At 41.1% G+C, this 17903-nt stretch overlaps 1 protein-coding gene across 5 annotated transcripts; it reads right to left on the reverse strand.

The window, feature by feature from the left end:
• Positions 1 to 1690: 1690 nt before the first annotated feature.
• On the reverse strand, positions 1691 to 17903 carry LOC106573821 (megakaryocyte-associated tyrosine-protein kinase). 5 transcript variants are annotated; one of them, XM_045697255.1, is made up of 15 exons: positions 17639 to 17895; positions 16302 to 16364; positions 15607 to 15720; positions 15109 to 15224; positions 13749 to 13968; positions 7483 to 7576; positions 7177 to 7242; positions 6948 to 7047; positions 6709 to 6793; positions 6416 to 6489; positions 5224 to 5419; positions 4665 to 4751; positions 4399 to 4426; positions 3584 to 3622; positions 2793 to 3052 (listed from the first exon to the last, which is right to left on the reverse strand). In XM_045697255.1, the coding sequence occupies exons 2-14, from the start codon at positions 16347 to 16349 to the stop codon at positions 3615 to 3617; spliced, it is 1236 nt and encodes a 411-aa protein (XP_045553211.1). In that variant the 5' UTR covers positions 16350 to 16364; positions 17639 to 17895; the 3' UTR covers positions 2793 to 3052; positions 3584 to 3614. The 5 variants fall into 5 exon arrangements, with proteins under 5 accessions (XP_014004658.1, XP_014004654.1, XP_014004659.1 ...); XM_014149183.2 differs by lacking the exon at positions 4399 to 4426 and having other exon boundaries at positions 1691 to 3052; positions 16302 to 16329; positions 17639 to 17903; XM_014149179.2 differs by lacking the exon at positions 4399 to 4426 and having other exon boundaries at positions 1691 to 3052.

The raw sequence follows: 17903 nt of genomic DNA on the forward strand, positions 1-17903 counted from the left end.
AGAAAAATAACAAGATAACAAATAATATGTCAAGCAGGAAACCGAATAGGGGTGTGGAGATATGTCGCGCTGAGCGGCTCCCACATTTACCACAAATATAATTAATTGAAGGACTTCCTTACTGAAGCTCATTCCATTAAAAAATATAAATAACATGTTGTAACATGTTGTGACTTAATATAATATCCTGCATCCTTCATCGCACAAATTCAACATACGTTAAACGATGTCGATATAAAAGCGCTACGGAGAAAGGGATACTTAGTCAGCTGCACAACTGAATGTATTCAACCGAAATGTGTCTTCCGCATTTAACCCAACCCCTCTGAATCGGAGAGGTGCAGGAAGTTGCCTTAATCTAGTCATCGGCGGCAGAACAGACGATTTCTCCACCTTGCCGGCTCAGGGATATGAACCATCAACCTTTTAGTTACTGGCCCAACGCTCTTAACCGCTAAACTACCTACCACCCTAAGCTTTTTCTTTAAGTAAATCAAGATGCATGAATGTATACTGTAGCCATTTAGAGGGTGTCTGTGTAGTTTTTGGTATTACTATCCTTGTGGGGACCAGAAGTCCTCACAAGGATAGTCAAACAAGGAAAATTCAGATAAGTGGGGACATTTCGCTGGTCCCCACCATAGACATTAAAACCAGTCGATAGTGATAGCGCTGACGTCATCCAAGTATTCCTATGGAAAACTCCCAATACGCTTGAATTTGAAGCATGCCATATTGCTGGATGGGGCTGAAAAAGCATTGAACGTTGAATATCACATTGAGCATGGTCAAGCTATTAATTACACTTTGGATGGTGTATCAATACACCCAGTCACTACAAAGATACAGACGTCCTTCCTAACTCAGTTGCTGGAGAGGAAGGAAACCGCTCATGAGGCCAATGGTGACTTTAAAACAGTTGCAGAGTTTAATGGCTGTGATAGGAGAAAATTGAGGATGGATCAACAACATTGTAGTGACTCCATAATGACAGTGAAAAGAAGGAAGCCTATACAGAATAAAAATATTCCAAAAGGGGAAGTTGTACAACTGAAATGTGTCTTCCGCATTTAACCCAACCCCTCTGAATCAGAGGTGTGGGGGCTGCCTTAATCAACATCCATGTCTTCGGCGCCCGGGGAACAGTGGGTTAACTGCCTTGCTCAGGGGCGGAATGACAGATTTTTACCTTGTCAGCTCGAGGATTCGATCCAACAACCTTTCGGTTACTGGCCCAACGCTCTAAGCACTAGGCTACCTGCCGCCCTGTTTTTTTTAGGATAAAAAAATTAACGGAATAAAGCTAAGCACAGGCAAAATCCTACAGGAAAATCTGGTTCAATCTGCTTTCCAACAGACACAGAGACAAATTCACCTTCGGGAGAACAATAACCTAAAACACAATGCCAAATATACACTGGAGTTGCTTACCAAGATGACATTGAACATCCCTGAGTTACCTAGTTCAAAATATATGGCAAGACTTTAAAATGGCTGTCTAGCAATGATCAACAAACTTGACAGAGCTTGAAGAATTTTTTAAAGAATAATGTATAAAAATTGTTCAATCCAGGTGTACAAAGATCTTAGAGACTTACCCAGAAAGACTCACAATTGTAATTGCAGCCAAAGGTGATTGTAACATGTAACTCAGGGGTGTGAATACTTATGTAAATGAGATACAATGGGCTCTAAAAGTCAATTCAAATTTTATTTGTTACATGCGCTGAATACAAGTGTAGACAAGTTCACTTATATGTGTATTAGAGTAGTATAAAGTTAAGTATTTGGTCCCATATTTCTAGCACACAATAACTACATTAAGCCTGTGACTGTACACACTTGTTGGATGCATTTGCAGTTTGTTTTGGTTGTGTTTCAGATTATTTTGTGCCCAATAGAAATAAATGGTAAATAATGTATTGTGCCATTTTGGAGCATCTTTTACTGTAAATAAGAATATAATGTTTCTAAACACTTCTACATTAATATGGACGCTACCATGATTCCGGATTATACTTATGCCTCTAACTTTCTCAGTCATCATTATTCACAATTTATTCAGGATCATCTGTAATCATGGTGAATTTGTCCCAACATTTTTGGACCCCTAAAATGGTGGACTATGTACAAAAAGTGCTGTAATTTCTAAACAATTCACCCGATATGGATGAAAATACCCTCAAATTAAAGCTGACAGTCTGCACTTTAACCTCATAGTCATTGTATCCTTTCAAATCCAAAGTGCTGGAGTACAGAGTCACAATAACAGAACATGTGTCACTGTCCCAATACTTTTGGAGCTCACTGTATTTCTGTACTTAACTTTCAATACATTTGCGAAAATGTCTAAAAACATGTTTTCACTTTGTCATTATGGGGTAGTGTGTAGATGGGTGAAAGTAAAAAAAAAATAATGTTATCCATTTTGAATTCAGGCTTAACAACAAAATGTAGAATAAGTTAAGGTATGAACACTTTCTGAAGGCACTACAAAGTTTTGTTTTTGTACAGTTAGTTCTGATGGCTGGAGTTTATTTGTTGCAAAGATGATTTCTTCAGACAGTGATTCTGCCACAGAGAAAGCCATGTCTACATTTCACTGCTGTTTATAGTATGGAGTCATAGTGAGTGTGCATAAAGGCTCATTGATGATCTAAGAAAGATGTATACTGCATGTCCCCTTAGCAAAATCAGCCAATGTTCAGCCTCTTTATGAGCCACTACCATTAGATCCAGCCCTGACCAGCCTTCTGTGGGTTCAGGCTCACTTCGGGCCACCTGTCCCGGGTTACTGTCCATCTCCAGGCAGCTCTAAACAAAGAACAATAGTTATTTGAATAGGATTATTGAGGTGACCTCAGCAGGCAGGGCCAGGGCTGTGTTTGGTCAGCTCTCTCTCTATCTTCTCCTGTAGTTTATGAAAGGAGGGCCTTTTCTTGGGCTCAGCCTCCCAGCAGCCCCTCATCAGGGCGTAGACAGTGGGGGGGCACTCCTCTGGAGCCTCCATACGGTAACCCTGCTCCACCCGCTCCTTCACCTCCTTCACAGACTGAGGGAGACCAGGAAGGAGATAGAATAGGAGAAAGACAGAAAAAGAGATGGCGCATGAGATAATGCCACCCCCTCTTAATGGGTCGGTTCACTTTTTAGTGGACATAAAATAAAAGGTCAAACGTTCAGCCTACATACTGTATCTGTATGTTAATCACCTGGATTAAACAAGTACAGTACAACTCACTCATTCTAATTATATGGTTAGACACTAAGCATGCTTTAAGTCATTCTAGCTGATCCCCCCAGGCTGTCCCTATATCCCCCCCGACCTACCAGGCAAACAGGGACAGGGCTAGATGGGTACAAAGGATTGACAGTGAGACTGTGTGTCACAGGAGAGTGTAAGTACCATAATCTCCCCCCCCCCCCCCCATGTACAAACACAAAATTACGCAAGCTCTCTCTCTCTCTCTCTCATCCCCACCACACCCCTTCGCTCTTTTTTTTGGCTGGCTGCCTTCAGGAGCTGTTGCCTTAGAAACGTGGCCTACAAGCACTAATCTTGGTTTATCTCTGCTGTTATTACCTGGTTAGTGCCTTTGCTTTGATTCTCTGCTTTACATACCTGTGGGGGAAGTAACAGACTCTCTACAAACAGATACAGCATGGAAAAAAGGGATATTAAGTATGGAGTAAATAAATAAATAAATAAATACACATGCCCTTCCGTTTCACTCCAGTTAACTGCCCTCCGATTTCAGAATAGTTTGTTAATCGGCGCAGCTTCACTAAGACTGAAGTGTGTCTCTTCAATTCAACACATATCGTGATAATGAGTGTCAATGAAAATATAGTGCTATATAAACAGAGGTCTGGGCCAGATTCCAGTATGTGACTGCATCTGACACCATGGGAAAGAAATAAAACCTACTCATGGGGTCCTCTACTGGTACAACATCACGACTACACATAGAAGAACCACATTTTATGAATGCTCTAATTTCCCCCGACTCCTATTCAGGACAGATCAAATGAGTCCGGGGCAAATCCATGTCCTGACGCACTAACCTGCCTTTAATCTTAGGGGAAGTTTCCTTAGTTTCAGTAGCATAAGTCTATCAGTGGATAAAGCACTGCTGACGTAAACTGGATAATGGCCCATAGAGGGATAAGGGTCAAACAAAACCCATTTTCCATGACCTGCCCTAATAGGTCAGGCTTTTTATGTAACCTGAGATTATGGTCATTTGGAGAGATGCACTGGTGCCAGGATGTCAATGGTGTTTTCAGTTAGTAAAAACTACTGGGTTGCCACTGATCAGCGGTAAGATAAGGGCACTGGACGCTGTAGCAGGCATCCCTGAGGACAGCGTCAGTAAGCTTTACTGTACTGTGGCTCACCTGTCCCGGGCAAAGACCTCTGGAACACCTGCTGAGAACAGAGGACCTTGCAGCTTCCATGAAGGAAAGAGAGCTATGGCATGCTATCATTCAGCGCATTGCACCACCATAATAAGCAAGTGAGCAACTGGGTCAGACTGCCTTGATAAGATTTTTCAAAGCAGCCGTTCATATTTTTGTCACACACTCATTTTTGTTGCATTGTTGTGGCAGTAACTCAGAACTATACATCACTGTTTATAAAGATCAGTAAAGTCAGGACTCACCATCTTGGGGTAGGGCTGTCGACCGTAGGAGAACGTCTCCCAGAGGAGAACACCATAGCTCCATACATCTGACCGCGTGGAGAATTTCTGCAGGACAATCACACATGACCACAAAAGCAATTCAACGACAAATGACAAAATTCCACTGATGGCTGCTCGACATGATAGTTACTGTGTCATAGCGACATAAGCTTGGCAGGCTAAAAAAAACAGACTCCCAACCTCATAGTTCACATACAATTCACATGAGTTACACATGAGTTACACATACTGTTAAGTCTGTAAAGTGGGCGTCAGTAACCGAAAGTTTGAATCCCTTAGCCGACAAGGGGACAAATCTGTCGATATGCCCTTGAGCAAGGCACTTAGCCCTAATTTCTCCCACACTCCGAAGGTGTCTCAGGGGGAGTTGGGATATGCAAAAAAAACTTTTCCAATGTATTAATACACACTTGTGAAATAGGACAGATAAGCACCCACCTAAATCATATTTTATTATACACATGTCTGTACTGTAAGCATGATAAACGCTAGATGTTAGAGGTAAACATGATCCTACCTCTTTCTTCAGGGCCTCAGGGGCTGTCCATTTGACTGGTAGTTTAGCGTTGTCCGAGGCCTTGCAGTCCACCTTGGTCAACCCAAAGTCACTGACTTTGGCCACGCCTTCGTTGGAGACCAGGATGTTACGGGCCGCTAGGTCTCTGTGAACCAACCTCTTAGACTCCAGGTACTCCATGCCCTCGCACACATCTCTGAACACACACATACACACACTCTTACTGAAATACACAGAAATGCACAGCTTCTAATAAAGACTCTCTTAAAAACGAGGCTTTCAATAAAGTTGGTCATGTGGCAGTGTTTTAATGTATAACATATAAAGTTATATTTAAATGATATACTCCGAGTCAATATTCATGTCATAAGAAGCAATTCCCTACAACCACGCCCACAAATTAGGTGAAACACATTCTTTCCCATTGACCGCCATTGTAAAAGAGCCAACTTCGCCGTCAATGTTTAGTTACAGTGCTTTCGGGAAAGTATTCAGACCTTGACTTTTTCCACATTTTGTTACGTTAACAGCCTTATTCTAAAATGTATTAAATTGTTGTTTTTCCTCATCAATATACACACACACAATACCACATAATGACAAAGCAAAACTCTTTTTTATGTTTGCAAATGTATTACAAATATAAAACTGAAATAACACATTTACATAAGTATTCATGTAAATATGACATTTACATAAGTAAGGTATTTCATTTTTTTTTTATACATTTGCAAGAATTTCTAAAAACCTGTTTTCACTGTCATTATGGGGTATTGTGCGTAGATTGTTGAGAAAATAAAATATTTAATCCATTTTAGAATAAGGCTGTAACATAACAAAATGTGGAAAAAGTCAAGGGGTCAGAATGCTTTCAGAATGCACTGTATACAGAAGTAACAAAACATGTTGAAAAGCTGCTGTGTTGTTCAATGTACATGTAACCAGGTCAAAAATCCAATCCTACGGTTGCCTCGGGAGCAGGTAATACTGAAAAGTAATCTTTAGACATGCTGCACTTTTCTTAAATGTAATTTTGTAATTGACTAAAACAAGCAGATAACAAGAGAATTGTGTTTGAAAAATGTCCGGTTTTTGCTGTGGGCCAATGGGGTAACCTAGGTTCATTTCCCCACAAGCGGGTGGGGCCACGAAGTTCTATCAAATACCGCCTGGGACTGTGGTGGGGCCTCACAGTGCAAAACGTAGTAGCTGGCCAGTGCTAATGACAAAACGGCCCCTCGTCCGGAGGAAGTTCACCAGATTACCCTGCAACACACAAATAATACAGTTGGATAACAGTTGTGTAATCTAAATTAGATTTGAGTAGAGAGTCCTAATTGTTTGTTTGTTACAGATAATTGTTTTGCATCAACAAGCTGTTAGGGCTTGTCTCCTGGACTGAGATTAAGTCTACTCCTAGTCTGTTAGTTAGTCTTTATTGACTGTGATGACAGATTGACGGTACTGAAGTCACGGCAGCAGAACCTTGGCCATGAGCTCTGTGACGATGTGCAGTCCATTGTCTACGATCACCCCCAACAACCGCACCAGGTTCTTATGCTGCAGTTTCCTAGTGGAAAGTTCATAATCAGATCAAAAACAGATCAAAACAATAAAATAAAATGAAAAAAATAAAGGAACAAAGGGATGAAGGAACAAAGGTCAGAGTCGTTACTCCATTTAATGAAGTTAATTAAGAAACTGTGTCGCCACTCTCGACTCACGTCATAACAGTGGTCTCCTCTAAGAATGCCTGTGCCGTCACATCACATTTAATGTTCTTTACTGCCACCTTCTGGCCAATGTAGTCTCCTTCAAATACCGCTAGGGGACAACAAAACAAGACCAAATTAAATCTGTAACAGAATCAGGATTCAATTCAAGGTTACAATGGTTTACCGGCTTATTTTAAAAAAAACTCCACCGAAACAATTGAGGAAATTGCAGCCTCACCTCCAAACTCCCCCTCTCCGATACTCTCTCCCAAGGTCAGCTTCCTGATGTCCAGCAGCCATCCCGCTGTGACACACACAGATACCAATCTAAAACGGTATCTTTTTTTCTCTCTCACTTCTAAAGAAACAGGTAGCTTCTATATTTATCACTCTCACTTCTAAAGAAAGTCACATTAACACCCCACCACCACATCCTCCCACATACAGAATACCCTTATACCCCTCATCCAGGAAGGCACTGATCTCCGAGCCTTAAGGAGGCCAACTCTGACACATCATGAGAGTGTAAAGACTAAGCCCTTACTTTTAGACAGCTCCAACTCAGCTGACTTGGTGCCTTCCTTATCTTTGGGCTTCAGAAGTTTGGTGGCGATAGCTCCCTTGTGCTTGGAGTGGAACTGCAAATATAGCCATTATTATTATTTTTATTAACCTTTATTTATACAGCATGGGTCACCATTGAGACCAGGGTCTCATTTACAAGGGGGGCCCTGTGAACATGACTATACACAATAAAATGTAACACAACATAATCTAAAATAACAATACCAATACAACAACAATAATTAAATCAAACAGAACTCACATATCACCTCCCTTAAAACTTGATCTAAACGTTCCAATGGAGACCAGCGAGTCTAGCTTCAAGGTGGCCTGAAGGCTATTCCATGAGCTGGGGGCATAAAAACTAAAAAGCATTTTTCCCCCAACTAAGTGGAGACCCGCAGGACCTCCAGAAGCATCCAGTCCAGAGAGCGGGTCAGCTTACGGTATATTAAGAACAGAGAATGAACTATGCGGTCGTTGACACTTAAAAGGGTCAGTATGAGGCTTTGATGGTTTAGTTGGTTGCTAGAACTCACAACACCAGAGCTGATTCCTGTATGGGCAACATAATGATTGTATGTACAGTGTTTACTGTTAGTTATTCATTCTAAAACTATAACAATTAAGTACTGTCAAAAAGAAAACAGAATGATCGTAAGGTGAACTGTACACAACAAATGTATTTTTACAAATCCAATAGCTCTGCGTGTCAGGAAGCAGCTGGATTCTCCCCTTATTTTCTCACCAAAGTCAGTCAGCGATATGAGTCAGGACTAAAGACCTCTGTGCTCCACAGATAAGGGAGTGGTGAGGCATCTTTAGCCTTTACAGTCACCCGTATCTCCAAACTCCCTAATGACTGTGCTTCCAATAGCTCGGAAACTCACAGGCACAACATAGATAAACCTTAAAAGGTCTGCTGAGACCCTTCTTTTAAACTGTAAGCAATTAATGACAGTTCCTTTCTATGGGTGACAATTTGCCGTGGTTAGGTTCAAATAAAATTCTGAGTGATTATTTTTCCATATAGAGGCTGATTATGAACATTAGCTCCTCAGTATAAAGATGTAGGCAAGACATTTGTATGGAAATTCTGTATTTTCATACACTCCCCTTTTAAATGTGACTCTACTATACTACCCTACCAAGCAAAAAGGCAGTAACTGCTCATTTGGTCAAAAATGAGTTAGTCATTTTTGCAACATTAAATATATGCGCCCCCCAACCCCTCTTTCTGTTTATCATATATGCATAGTCCCTTTAACTATACATTCATGTACATACTACCTCAATTAGCCCGACCAACCAGTGCTCCCGCACATTGGCTAACCGGGCTATCTGAATTGTGTCCCGCCACCCACCACCCCCTCTTTTTACGCTACTGCTACTCTCTGTTCATCATATATGCATAGTCACCTTAACCATACCCACATGTACAAACTACCTCAATCAGCCCAACTAACCGGTGCCTGTATATAGCCTCACTACTGTTATAGCCTTGCTACTGTTATTTTTCAACTTAAAAATTGCACTGTTGGTTAGAGGCTGTAAGTAAGCATTTCACTGTAAGGTCTACACCTGTTGTATTTGGCGCATGTGACATGTAAACTTTGATTTGATTTGGACAAGTATCCTGCCTCTATTGTACTGTGTTTTGGAGAAAATGGGGGTCATGTTAGCAGTAACTGCATAAAGTTACTGTGAAACCAAGGTAAATAAAAAACATTTTTCTCAGTTCCACGCTATGAGCAGTTACTGCCTTTTTTCTTGGTAGGGCAGTGGATACTCTAGCATTTTTTATTTGAGATCAAATGTTTACTATGAGGCCGATGTGAGTAAGAACTTTAAACAGGTTAAACACATTCGCAAGGCTGTGGGGCCAGAATGAATACCAGGGCGCTTAATCAGAGCATGCGCTGACCAGCTGGCAAGTGTGTTCACTGACATTTTCAACCTATCCCTAACCCGGTCTGTAATACCAACTTGTTTCAAGCAGACCAGCATAGTCCTCCTGCCCAAGAATGCCAAGGTAACCTGCCTATAGTAAATGAATATCACCCTGTAGCATTCACATCTGTAATCATGAAATGCTTTGAAAGGCTGGTCACGGCTCACATCAACACCATCATCCCAGACACCCTGGACCCACTCAAATTCGCATACTGCCGTAACAGATAGAATAGAATAAAACTTTATTGTCCATCCAGGATGGACATTTTTCTTTGGCATCACCTTCATTAAAAAAAAAAAAACACAAACACATTCATTCTCACATCATACACATTTAAACCAGTCAGTCCATCATGTTGCATACACTAACAACATAGAAGACATTAATACATTCACTCACAAACAACCACTGTCCCAAATGCACTAGATTCAATTGACTTTGTATTTAGTAGTCCAAAAGCACAAGGAACGAATGAATGTTTGAACACGTTCTTCTTGGCCATGGGCATTCTGAAGCACCAGCCAGGGGAAAGCCACAGATGACGCAATCTCTTTTGCATTCCACACTGCCCTCACCCAGCCGGACAAAAGGAATACCTACGTAAGAATGCTGCTCATTGACTAAGGCTCAGCATTCAACACCATAGTCCCCTCCAAGTTCATCAACAAGCTCAGGACCCTGGGACTGAACACCTTTGTCTTCAACTGGATCCTGGACTTCCTGAGGGGCCGCCCCCAGGCGGTGAGGGTAGGCAACAACACATCCGCCACGCTGACCAACAACACGGCGGCCCCTCAGGGGTGTGTGCTTAGTCCACTCCTGTACTCCCTTTTCACCCACGACTGCTTGGCCACGCACGACTCAAACACCATCATCAAGTTTGAGACGACACGACGATGGTAGGACTGATCACTGACAACGATGAGGCAGCCTATAGGGAGGAGATCAGTAACCTGGCAGTATGGTGCCAGAACAACAACCTCTTCCTCAACATCAGCAAGACATGACGCTGATTGTGGACTACAGGAAACAGAGGGGCATACACGCCCCCATCCACATCGATGGGGCTGTAGTAGAACGGATTGAGAGCTTCATGTTCCTCGGTGTCCACATCACTAAGGAATTAACATGGTCCACACACACCCACACAGTTGTGAAGAGGGCACGACAACGCCTCTTCCACCTCAGGAGGATGAAAAGATTTTGCATGGTCCTCAGATCCTCAAAAAGTGATATGCACTGCACCATTGAGAGCATATTGACCGGCTGCATCACCACTTGGTACGGCAACGGCAAGGCACCCGCTACAGAGGGTGGTGAGTACAGCCCAGTACATCACTGGGGCCGAACGTCCTACCATCCAGGACCTCTATACCAGGTGGTGTCAGAGGAAGGCCCAAAAAAATGTCAAAGACTCCAGCCACCCAAGAAATAGACTGTTCTCTCTGCCAAGTCTGGAACCAACAGGACCCTGAACAGCTTTTGCCCCCAAGCCATTAGACTGCTAAACAGCTCATCAAATGGCTACCCAAACTACCTGCAATGACCCTTTTTTGCACTAACTCTTTTGCACAGACTCTATGCACACACACACACACACTGGACTCTACCCACACACACACACAAAACGTCCACTCACACAAAACATGCGCACACATGCATAGTGATGCCACACACACACACACAGTCACCACATACGCTGCTGCTACTGTCTATTACCTATCCTGTTGTCTAGTCACTTTACCCTACCTAAACTGAGTATACAAAACATTAAGGACACCTGCTCTTTCCATGACATAGACTGAAAGTTATGAACCATAATTGATGTCACTTCTTAAATCCACTTTAAATCAGTGTAGATGAAGGGTAGGATAGAGGTTAAAGAAGGATTTTTAAGCCTTGAGACAATTGAGACATGGATTATGTGTGTGTGCCATTCAGAGGGTGAATGGGAAAGAAAAGATTTAAGTATCTTTGAACGGGGTATGATAGTAGGTGCCCAGCGCACCGGTTTGTGTCGAGAACTGCAACGCTGCTGGGTTTTTCATGCTCAACAGTTTCCTGTGTGTATCAAGAATGGTCCACCACTCAAAGAACATCCAGCCAACTTGACACAACTGTGGGAATCATAAGAGTCAACATGGGCCAGCATTCCTATGGAATGCTTTTGACACCTTGTAGAGTCCATTCTGAGGTCAAAAAAGGGGGGAGCAACTAAATATTAGGAAGGTGTTCCTAATGTTTGGTATACTCATTGTATATGTACATAGCTACCTCAATTACCTGGTAGCCCAGCACATCGACTCGATACTGGTACTCACTGTATATACAGTTGAAGTCGGAAGTTTACATACACTTAGGTTGGAGTCATTAAAACTCGTTTTTCAACCACTCCACAAATTTCTTGTTGAACTATAGTTTTGGCAAGTTGGTTAGGACATCTACTTTGTGGATGACACAAGTAATTATTCCAACAATTGTTTACAAACAGATTATTTCACTTATATTCACTGTATCACAAATCCAGTGGGTCAGAAGCTTACAAACACTAAATTGACTGTGCCTTTAAACAGCTCGGAAAAATCTAGAAAATTATGTCATGGCGTTAGAAGGTTCTAATAGGCTAATTGACATCATTTGAGTCAATTGGAGGTGTTTCTGTGGATGCATTTCAAGGCCTACCTTCAAACTCATTGCCTTTTTGCCTGACATCATAGGAAAGTCAAAAGAAATCAGCCAAGAAATTGTAGACAAGTCTGGCTCATCCTTGGGAGCAATTTCCAGACGCCTGAAGGTACCATGTTCATCTGTACAAACAATAGTACGCAAGTATAAACACCATGGGGCCACGCAGCCATCATACCACTCAGGAAGGAGACGTGTTCTGTCTCCTAGAGATGAACGTACTTTGGTGCGAAAAGTGCAAATCAATCCCAGAACAACAGCAAAGGACCTTGTGAAGATGCTGGAGGAAACAGGTACAAAAGTATCTATATCCACAGTAAAATGAGTCCTATATCGACATTACCTGAAAGGCCGCTCAGCAAGGAAGAAGCCACTGCTCCAAAACCGCCATAAAAAAGCCACACTATGGTTTGCAACTGCACATGGGGACAAAGATTGTACTTTTTGGAGAATAGTCCTCTGGTCTGATGAAACAAAAATCGAACTGTTTGGCCATAATGACAATCGTTATGTTTGGAGGAAAAAGGGGGAGGCTTGTAAGCCGAAAAACACCATCCCAACCGTGAAGCACGGAGGTGGCAGCATCATGTTGTGGGGGTGCTTTGCTGCAGGAGGGACTGATGCACTTCACAAAATAGATGGCATCATGAGGAGGAAAATGATGTGGATAAATTGAAGCAACATCTAAAGACATCAGTCAGGAAGTTAAAGCTTGGTCGCAAATGGGTCTTTCAAATGGACAATGACCCCAAGCATACTTCCAAAGTTGTGACAAAATGGCTTAAGGACAACAAAGTCAAGGTATTGGAGTGGCCATCACAAAGCCTTGACCTCAATCCTATAGAACATTTGTGGGCAGAACTGAAAAAGTGTGTGTGAACAAGAAGGCCTACATGCCTGTCTCAGTTACACCAGCTCTGTCAGGAGGAATGGGCCAAAATTCACCCAACTTATTGTAGGAAGCTTGTGGAAGGCTACCCGTAACGTTTGACCCAAGTTAAACAATATAAAGGCAATGCTACCAAATACTAATTGAGTGTATGGAAACTTCTGACCCACTGGGAATGTGATGAAAGAAATAAAAGCTGAAATAAATAATTCTCTCTACTATTATTCTGACATTTCACATTCTTAAAATAAGGTGGTGATCCTAACTGATCTAAGACAGGGAATTTTTACTAGGATTAAATGTCAGGAATTGTGAAAAACTGAGTTTAAATGTATTTGGTGTGTGTAAACTTCTGACTTCAACTGCAGCCATGTTATTTTTACTCGTTATTGTTATTCAATCTGCATTGTTGGAAAATGACCCGTAAGTAAGCATTAAACTGTTGTTTACGAAGCATGTGACAAATACAATTTGATAGTACAGAATGTCACCTTTGTGGGTATTTTTATACATAGCTGTTTTACCTTTTAGAAATGAAAGCACTCCATGTATCTAGTCCCCCCCATTTGAAGAAATCTTAAATATTTGGACAAATTCACTTATAGTGTATTATTAAGGTAGAAAAAAGTTTAGTAATTGTTCCCATATTCCTAGCACTCATTGACTACATCAAGCATGTGACTCTACAAACTAAATAACAAATCTATCTCCTCCTCACCTCTATCATGTCTATGAGGTTGTAGAAGTACTGGGTGTTGTCGATGGTCAGTTTGCTGTGCTGGTACATGACTCGGTAGTGGATGACCTGGCTGGAGTAGCCGACACAGAGCACATAGTCACCAGGGTGGCGGATGGACTCCCGCACCAGGAACAGGCCATCCTCTACAGGCCGCAGCTTGGACACCGCCTCGGGACCTGAGATCTTCCCATGGAACCAGCTGACATGGACCAAAAAATTATTAGTAAAAGCAATTAATAAAGAGACATTCCACAAAGTGTATTGCACAGGGCTAAGGATTTTGTTCTGGTCAAGTCACATGTTCAGGAAATCACTTGGCCCTAGCTATATAAAGCCCTCTTAGGTCTCACTCCCCCCTATCTGAGATATTTACTGCAGCCCTCATTCTCCACATATAACACCCGTTCTGCCAATCATATTCTGTTAAAGGTCCCCAAAGCACACACATCCCTGGGTCGCACGTCTTTTCAGTTCGCTGCAGCTAGCGACTGGAACGAGCTGCAACAAACACTCAAACTGGACCGTTTCATCTCAAACTCTTAATTCAAAGACTCAATCATTGACACTCTTACTGACAATTATGGCTCCTTTGCATGATGTATTGTTGTCTCTACCTTCTTGCCCATTGTGCTATTGTCTGTGCCCAATAATGTTTGTACCATGTTTTATGCTGCAACCATGTTGTGCTGCTGCCATGTTGTGTTGCTACCATGTTGTTGTCATGTGTTGCTACCATGCTTTGTTGTTGTCATAGGTCTCTCTTTATGAGTGTTTTCGCTCTACTCGTGATGTGTTTTGTCCTGTATTTAAAAAATATATATTTTTTTTAATCCCAGTGTTTTGTCCTGTATTTAAAAAAAATATATATTTTTTAATCCCAGTGTTTTGTCCTGTATTTAAAAAATATATATATTTTTTAATCCCAGTGTTTTGTCCTGTATTTAAAAAAATATATATATATATTTTAATCCCAGTCCCCGCAGGAGGCCTTTTGCCAGGCCGTTATTATAAATAAGAATTTGTTCTTAACTGACTTGCCTAGTTGAATAAAGGTTCAATATTTGTTTATTTTTTTTTAAATAGCACTAAGCTTACATAACTGGAAAAAAAAATCCCCATCTCAATTATATTATAAACTGCTAGTACAAAAAAATGCCACTATGAGGAAGTGTACATATCAGTCCTTCAGTAGAAGACAGTGTGGATATTATGGAGAAGAACAAAAAGGGAAACAGAAAAACACATGACTAAATTGCACAATATACATGGTGGTCAGTCATATGACTGGGGATAAAGGAAAAATAATGAAATCCAGACTGATAGCCTTAAATAGACTTACGGCATGAGACTGAGACTGGGGTCGACACGAATGGCCTCTCGCTCTCGCATGTTGGTGGCAGAGATGAGTCCTTCCTCTCCTGTGGTGTTGTGTCTGGCCTTGTAATGTTCTTTCCCCTAGAAAACAGCACCAGAACAGCTTTCAGTAGAATCATGCAAATGGATACATTTTTATCTCAGTTCAGCTCAATTATATTTATAGAACCCCCACCAAAGCAGACAATGCACAAAGATCACGGGCAAGTTTTTATTTTAATTTTATAAAAGTACATTGTAAATTGTGTGCTTACATTTGTATACGATCGCATATCTCTCTCTATTATGCATGGGAATACTTTGGAACAGATTACTTAAATAAAAATATCATGGAGCTTATGTGCTGGTGTTTTTACAGTCTTTTTTTGCTCAGAAAACTTGTGGGGCAAAATAAAAATCGCCTGCGCGCCAAATTCGGCCTGTTGCCACAAGTTAGGGAACCATGCTATAAATCATTACGTACCGTTCCTGTTCTCATAATAGTGAGGATGTCTCCTTTGCGATAGGCCAGTTCACCAGTTTTGGGCTGGCTGTGGTCACTCTTGGCAACACATTGTGTGCCGAACACCAAACACTTCTGTAAGGGAGAGGTCAGAAATGCAAAGGCCTGTGACTGAACTTTGACATTTACAGCATCGGTTGGTTCAAAATTCTAAAATGTGGACATTTCTCTGAAATGTGTACACTACATTTAACAAACATTATAAACTGGGTGGTTTGAGCCCTGAATGCTGATTGTCTGACAGCCGTGGTATATCAGACCGTATACCATGCGTATGACAAAACATGTATTTTTACTGCCCCAATTACATTGGTAACCAGTTTATAATAGCAATAAGGCACCACGGGGGTTTGTAGTAAATGGCCAATATACAGTACCACAGCTAAGGGCTGTGTCCAGGCAATCCGTGATACGTCGTACTTAAGAATAGCCCTTAGCCGTGGTATATTGGTCATATACCACACCCCCTCGTGCCTTATTGCTTAATTATAGTTCAGACACTGGTGATTGTACATTATGAATTACGATAAGTTATTTCTCAGGCGGTAATGAATCACACTACTAATAGATAAACAAGCTAGTGTCCTGACAGAAAGATGGCTTTTATCTCCCAGTAAGTGACCCTGTAGTGACCGGAACATGGAATGGATACATACCGTTGCCATCCTCAAGATTGGAATATGCCTGGGTGGATGTAAATTCATAAGTAAAGAGAACACCTGTTTAAGGAGAGCACATTATGCAAAACATCATATGGAAAACTTTCATCACAAGTCTAGCAATAATAGTAGGCTAAATAAACAATATGTTATTTAAGAGTAACAGTAGCCTCCCACTGGGCAAAAACTGGTTGAATGATCGTTGTTTCCATGTCATAATTATAATTTTTTTGTATCGTGATGACCTTGAATCAACGTGGAAAACTGATTGGATTTGCAAAAGGTCATCAACTTAAGGGCATTTTGTATTTTTTTTTAAATCTAAATGCAGTGTCTCATGGTGACATTTTTTTTGCAGTGGTGGAAAAAGCACCCAATTGTCATACTTGAGTAAAAGATACCTTAATAGAAAATTACTCAAGTAAAAGTCATCCAGTAAAATACTACTTGAGAAAAAGTCTAAACGTATTTGGTGTTAAATATACTTAAGTATCAAAAGTAAAAGTATCAATCATTTCAAATTCCCTATATTAAGCAAACCAGATGGCACCATTTTCTTGTTTTATTATTTACGGCTAACTAAGGGCACACTCCAACACTCAGGCATCATTTACAAACGAAGCATTTGTGCTTAATGAGTCCGCAAGATCAGAGGCAATAGATGACCAGGGATGTTCTCTTGATAAGTGCATGAATTTGACAATTTTCCTGTCCTGTTAGCCATTCAAAATGTAACGAGTACTTTTGGATGTCAGGGAAATTGTATGGAGTAAAAAGTACATTATTTTCTTTAGGAATGTAACGTCAGGGAAGTAAAAGTATTTGTCAAAAATATAAATAGTAAAAGTACAGATACCCCAAAAAACGAGTTAAATAAAAATACTTTAAAGTACTACTTAAGTACTCTTCACTACTGATTTCTTGTTAATTTCACGTAGTTGACAACTCAACCAAAACTAGACATTGAAGAGACGTCTGTGCAGTGGGCTACCACTGCTCCTTCCCCGTCATTAAAATATATACATTCCTGAAAAAAAATAAACCCTTTTTGAAGGATCAGTTCAATATAAGTATTCAAAGAAAAGGAAAAAACAAAGTAGGCAACGGCATTAACAGACGACTGAGGGTGGGGCATCATATGGCAGTGGCAGTCTGTATACCTGTGGCTCAGCAATGTAGCAAAATGTTGCCTAATATGGTGCAAGGACAGATGTGATAACAGCGCTAAGAGGATACAGGTATTTGGTGACCAGTCAATAGACACATGAACTAACACTATTTCCTGACAACGAGAAGACCGTTGAAGCCATAACACAGTTGAAACTGTCACTTACCTATAACGCTGCATTTGTACGACCTGTTACGTTTGTCATTGCCGTTTCGAGTGGGTAACCAATTGCTGCGATTCATTACAGGCTATTCCGTAAAAAAGGAAATCGAGGTCGAGATAACTGCTTACTTCTTCCTTAGAAGGTCAGACGTCAGGAACGGAAAAGGTTAAGCAGACGCATCTTCGAATACTAGACAGCGGTTCATACGCTATTATTCATCATCACTCACAATAGCCCATCTCATCGCCCCCTTTCCAATCATGAATAT

This window comes from Salmo salar, chromosome ssa16 (assembly GCF_905237065.1).
Source record: "Salmo salar chromosome ssa16, Ssal_v3.1, whole genome shotgun sequence".
NCBI lineage: Eukaryota > Metazoa > Chordata > Actinopteri > Salmoniformes > Salmonidae > Salmo > Salmo salar.

Bases quoted from the DNA above. Each gene is read 5' to 3' on its own strand.
- LOC106573821 (XM_014149179.2), bottom strand. From the start codon at position 16,349: ATGAATTTACATCCACCCAGGCATATTCCAATCTTGAGGATGGCAACG. The intron at 4,752-5,223 runs GTAGGATCATGT...ATTGTCCTGCAG, and splicing joins CTGAGGCCCTGAAGAAAGAG to AAATTCTCCACGCGGTCAGA. The intron at 3,053-3,583 runs GTAATAACAGCA...GGTCTCCCTCAG, and splicing joins AAAGCAAAGGCACTAACCAG to TCTGTGAAGGAGGTGAAGGA.